General features: G+C 35.6%; 1 protein-coding gene across 1 annotated transcript; it reads right to left on the bottom strand.

The window, feature by feature from the left end:
* Window positions 1–6: 6 nt before the first annotated feature.
* Window positions 7–658, bottom strand: LOC113232149. Its single transcript, XM_026466790.1, has one exon. It carries the CDS (start codon window positions 595–597, stop codon window positions 112–114), a length of 486 nt encoding a protein of 161 aa, XP_026322575.1. The 5' UTR covers window positions 598–658; the 3' UTR covers window positions 7–111.
* Window positions 659–6,221: the final 5,563 nt, after the last annotated feature.

Below are 6,221 nucleotides of genomic sequence, written 5' to 3' on the forward strand. Positions count from 1 at the left end.
ATTGAAACAATTTGTATTTATTTCACATTTAAATATATAACTTTTTTGTTCTCAATCAAGAGTTGATATTTACAAATGTTAGTATAAAAATTTGAAATGTAAATTGTAAAATTAGTTTTTATGAGAATCAGCATGGACGACATTCTTCAGTTTGGATTTTCCTTTCCAAAGAAACATTCTGCAATCTTTTTTCCAAAACATAGCTATTTGGCAGGGCTCGAAGTTATAGCCATGGTGAGTTAACACCTCTGGGGATACGACGTGTAGAGCTAACGTCTTTTTCTCTCTTGTTCTAAACGGGCCTGTGGTGGCTGGACGAAGGAGACACCCACAAGGGCATATCGTAGCTATCTTCGGCGTGGAAATGTTCATTCGATTGCATAAATTTATTCGTTGAAAATTTCCACACAGTCTAAGCTCTTCAACCGCTCCCGTGAACGATTGCGTCGCCCGAATCGCCAGTGGTCTAGCGTTTTGGTTCTCTGGATTATTTCTGAATCCTACCGTCGACAAAGATTTTTTGGTAACATTTGGGGTGTCCTCTGGACTCCTTTCTTCGTACTCACTCTCTTTATCTGACCCATCGTCGTTATACATGATTGTTTACTTTTGAAAATAAATAATTTAGACAAAACACCTGAATACATAGATAAACTTTTTGATCACAAATTTGTAATGACAAACATCCGCTATTCATTTGCTTCAGGTTTACAATCGTTCGTGACGGGTAACTACATATAAACATGAAAAGAGTACGGGGACAAAAAGGCAACTTAACGAGCACAAAGCTTCCGTTTTTTTTAATTTTATTCTAAAGTTGCTGTTAAATAATACTATGAAACTTGGTATTAGAAAAATAGCGCTATTATGCCCACGATTACATTTAGATCAATACATACCTACTAAAACAAATATGTCAATTAAAGAATTAAAGACAAAAGTTTAAGTAGTGTAGACCTCCTTTTGAAAGAGTTCATCCAGTGAAGTACTGCCACCTTCCCTATTTCTGCCGCCAAGCGATAATGTAAGTATTATTACGTTCCGATTTTGACACGTAAGGATGCTGGTGAAATTATAGGCACGATGGACTTGTCAACTTATGTATGACGAATGCCATGGCAATGTCCCTCAGATCTTTGTGATTTCAAGCTCTTGAATGGCACTGCAATTGGTATGGATAAGCGTATCGCTTACCAATAGGGACACGACTAGTTCATCTCGACACTTAAAAGACAGACACCGAAAATATTATTTGAAATCGTTGTTCCTTTGTATTTTATGTATACTCACGTTGAGTTGCGCACTCGTTTCTCCTTAGAACATACAACACATTTCTTCCAATACCTTGTCAAATAGACTCGATCTATATTTTTCGCAAAATATATATTTTGTTCTTTCTTGCCTTTTCAACGACAAGTCAGTTACTTCTCTCAGTGCTTTGTTTAAATTATTCATGTTTTTATATCATTGTCAACAATATAATAAGTAGATACTATGACCAGCATAGTCTCCCGTCTTATCCTGGACCCGATTGGTCAAATTTAATAAAATGTTTTTCATACAAAATGAATAAAATTGACAAAAATGTTTTTAATGCTGATACACTTAGTTTCTTATAGAGATAATTTCATTGTATCGGAATAAAACATGGGAGCAGTAGAAGTTGGTCAAATTGAATAAAATGTGATTCATTTTGAATGAAAAAACTTTTTAATAAATTTGACGAACTGCTGCTTACCCGAATTTTTCTTCCAATGCAATAAAGTGATCCTTATACACGAAACTAAGGGTCGTATTCTAGAACTCTACTGAATGCTCAAGTCAGGATCTGAGTATGTTCTTCTTCCTATACAATGAAATGATACTTACATGAAACTGAGTCGATCAACACTGAAAAAGTAATAATCAATTTTATTCATTTTTATAGACACCTCACGCTTGACCAAAAAATTTACTATGCCAATTTTTTTTTAATTACCCCGCTCTAGTGAAACCCTATATTGCGGGTGCCATGGACACACACGTAGGCAACCACAAATTATACCCAAACTCACGAGAGAAATAAATGTAGGCCATATACATATTTCTCCCGGCTCGGGAATCGAACCTGGGACTTAATGGTTCATAGGGCAGATTCCGTGTATCTCGTATAGTTTCGGATTTCCCCTTCCCCATATTGTCCAAGTTAAAAAAAAAACATTGTATATTAGTGATGGGGCTACGCTTGTGCTACTTGTTAATCAAAATAATAATTAAATCCTTTTTAGGTTTTCGCGATTGTTACACATAGGAAATGAAACTATTTTTCCGGATTTAAATCGCGTATATTTGTTTTTTCAAACAAACCGACGTTTCGGGCCCTTTGCAGGTCCCATGGTCACGGTTGACAAAACTATAAATCCTTTTTGTTGATAATTTACTTATTTTACATCTTTATCGTGTCCTTTGTTTAAGTATAGTCAGCCATTCCGAAGGACGAAAAATTTTACTACTATCACATTATGTATTGTCAATTTGACAAAGAATTGACACTTATCTGCTGAAGATTGGTGGTATGTTCCTAATTGTTACAAAACATAGCTAGATATGGAAGTTGCGCCTCTTAAATATAGTATATACAATAAAAAACATCCAACTATTTTATATTTTAGGTTTTTTTTTTGTAGTTCAATTCAGTGATCGGTTTTAAAGAGATTGCATTGCTCTAGAATTTTTACTAAATTTTTTTTATAATATCAACTGACGGGACGAACAAGTTGTGCGCCTGATGATAAGCTACATGCCTGTCCATAACAGTTGCAGTGCCAATCAGCTCTTTAAATCGCAAAGATCTGAGACACACTGCCACTGCGCCCGTCATCCCGAGACATGTCGACAAGTCCCATGCGCCTGTAATTTCACCAGCACCATTGCCCTTCAAAACTGGAACACAGTAATGCGGACAATACTGCTTGGCGGCAGAAATAGATAAGGCGGCAGTACTTCCCCGGACGAACTCTTTCATAAGGAGCTCTACTGCTACTAAAATAGTAACATCTCCATGCTATTGCATAAGAATTCCGTAGTAGCATAGTTATCAATTACACATTCAAGCACGGTACATATCAGTACGTACTTACAACCAAGCGTGGATTACAGACCGTGCAAAATTCCATTGCATTTGAACGGTCATTGTCACAAAAAATCAATATGGGTCAATTTATGTCTACTCGACTGTAGCGAATCGATTCGATATGAATTTGATGTAGATATTGTAGCATACAAGCTGCTGTATGTATCAAAATAACGGTGGTCGATTTTCTGGGTTAATTGTTACGTGAAACGATTACACACAATGTTTAATGTTTATTGTACCTACGAAAGTAGGAAAAAATATCGTAACATATAGGAACAATTGGCACGTCTTGCATCGTATACATATTTTTTTGTTGGCCTGTATAGAGTCACACTGCTGAGCAAAGGCCGAAGATACAAATATGATCGATCATTAGTAGCGATAGCGATCCGGCCGGATCGAAGGAATTTTTTCTGAGTGTTCGATCTTTGTATTAATAATTATAGCAATAGAGCTCCTTGTGAAAGAATTCGTCCAGGGAAGTACTGCCACCTTAGTTATTACTGCCGCCAACTAGTAATGTGAGCATTAGTGCGATCCAGTTTTGAAGGGTGCTGGTGAAGTTACAGGCATGTCTCAAAGTGAAGGGCGCAGCGGCAGTTCCCCTCAAATCTTTGATATTTAAAGCTCTGAAACACACTGCAACTGCTATGGATAGGCGTATCCTTGCCACATATCATGAAAAGCACGTATTGGAATCGAAAATTATACACTTTTCTCGAATTCAATTTAACATACACAGAACGCCAACCTAATTCATCAGCAATATTAAAAGGATAGTCATTCGAACGAGTACCTGTTTGCCGGACCGGCGCGGCAGTTTGATTTTGATTGCCTCTCCCGATCGGAAACTGGGTCTTTTCTGAGTCGAGGCTTATAATATTGCGGATGGGCTACCCGATGGGATAGATTCCGATTTGAATTAAAATCAGGGCCCATGACTAACCCAGCCGGATCGAACGAATTTTTCTTTGTGTTTGTTTGATCTTTGTATCAATAACACCAAACTAGTGGAGTATTTTCACAAAAATATTAATATCGTGGTAATAAAAACCTATAATGTTTTTATTATGATATGGTTATATGATAATAAAAACATTATTCATTTGTCCGTAGTACTAGGTGTCTAAAGCAGGGTTGTTGCGAATATCAGCATTCGCTTATAATCTGCATGAATTAAAATATCCGCATCAGCAACCATATTCATCGATGCTGATATTCAATGCTCGAGTCGTGAAATAACCTAAAACGCACGCTATAAATTACAATCCTTCCAGAAACAGACTGTTAGCTGAAAAAGCAGCTCAGCCTGTGGACCCAGTTGTTGTTTCTAGAATATAACTTTGATAAAATTCCGCAACGATTAAGCTAGGCGGATTTATTGTTTTTATGCAGATTGGTTCTTTTGTTAATAAATGTCACAAAGTCATTAAAAAAATAGAAAGCTTTTTCATGTCAATGATTCAGTGATATATATTTTTCGCGCTATTTTTGCATGAAATGAGCATCCGCTGATGTTAAGGTCAGGAAATCAGCATCCGCTGATGTGTAAAAAAGCCTGTATCAGCAACAACCCTGATCTAAAATACTTACACCACTTGTTTACAGACATGCATGACACACCGTATCCAAACGAAAGCGAATGTGGTCATAGTCATATAGGAGCAAACAAAGTGCGCGACCGTGCGTATATCCTGCCCACAGGTGATGAGCGAATCTCATAGTGATATTTTCATCTCATGCCAGTCTGATTTTCCACTTCCGACAATATTGACGGCTTTAAATGGGTCCTATACATTGACCATACTAAATCATTACTATCATATAACTACTGTTTTATTCCAACAGTTCCTGAATCTAAAAGAGAGCTAGGTGTTAAGTGAAAATTCTCTGGATTTATTAAAGGTGAAAAAAAAAATTGTAATAAGGACTATATTGTAAATTCTATCGTGACAACACCATAAAGAGAGAAGCAAACGTTGATGGATGCATATCAGGTGCCACATTTGAATTCAATATTTTTTATTTGATAGTAGAAATAGAAAATGCTATTATTTCGCTATCTTCTTAAACAGTCGAAGTTTGTTTAGTGTCCCTTTAATAATCGCGTTTACTACTTGTGTACGTACAATTCTTTATTATTATTTATTTAGTATACAATTAGGCATGTGCGCCTACTGTTGAATAATTTTCCAAAAAATTTAAAAAAGGTAATGGAAAATTATCCGGAAAATTTTCTGAATTAAAATAACTAGTTCTAGGTTTAGATATATCTTTGAGGTTTTATTTAGCGTAAATTATGAAGTAAAATTGTATAGCTAAAAGTAAGTTAGAACGATAATATTTAAAATTATTGGACAATAGTGAAAAAAAATCATAGGTAAAAAAATCTTAATAATGGCTCCATCGTTTCGTTCAGTATTACAAGTCTTTTGACTGTCAAATGTGGAAAAATTTAGGAAAAATGTTTGCAAAAATGTGAATTTTTCAAAATGGAATTTTTTCCATGACCCAACACTGTGTGAGCCGGTAGTAAAATCGCCAGAGACGGTGTATTCAGCGAAAATCTGCGCTAATATTTTGCAGGTGTTTATAAAAATACAAAGCAATTATTTCAATCACTCTTTCATTTTCAACGTTTTTTACACATTCACTTGTACTTTAGCAGTACCTGCACAGGTACTATGAAAATATTTTTTTGGTCTATATCGCTGTTTTTTCAAAGAAGCCAACCTTTCGGACCCTTTATAGGTTCCAAGGTCATGGAGTCAAAGTCAAGGAGCTGACTAGGATCTTGGGACTTGTTAAAGGTTGGTTTGTTTGAAAATATAAATATACACGAATTGGATCTAAAAAAAATAGTTTCATTTACTATGTGCGATCGCAAAAACCGAAGAACTCCAAACTAAAAGCTCTCAATTTAAATCTAGTAGATAATAGGATGTGCGTATATGTTCCGTAATTCATTTTAAAATATAGTTAAATAATTAACAAAGATGGTGATACTTGAGGAGGTGTGGCGGCGCGACGTACATCTCTATAATAGTACCTAGGTACTTATAAAAACATTAGAAACATAATCTCAGTACAGAGTACTAAAAACCGA

The sequence above is a fragment of the Hyposmocoma kahamanoa genome, unplaced genomic scaffold, assembly GCF_003589595.1.
Source record: "Hyposmocoma kahamanoa isolate Upper Pololo Valley unplaced genomic scaffold, ASM358959v1 102, whole genome shotgun sequence".
Lineage (NCBI taxonomy): Eukaryota > Metazoa > Arthropoda > Insecta > Lepidoptera > Cosmopterigidae > Hyposmocoma > Hyposmocoma kahamanoa.

Coding starts and splice junctions, on each gene's coding strand:
- LOC113232149 (XM_026466790.1), bottom strand. CDS start 597: ATGTATAACGACGATGGGTCAGATAAAGAGAGTGAGTACGAAGAAAGG.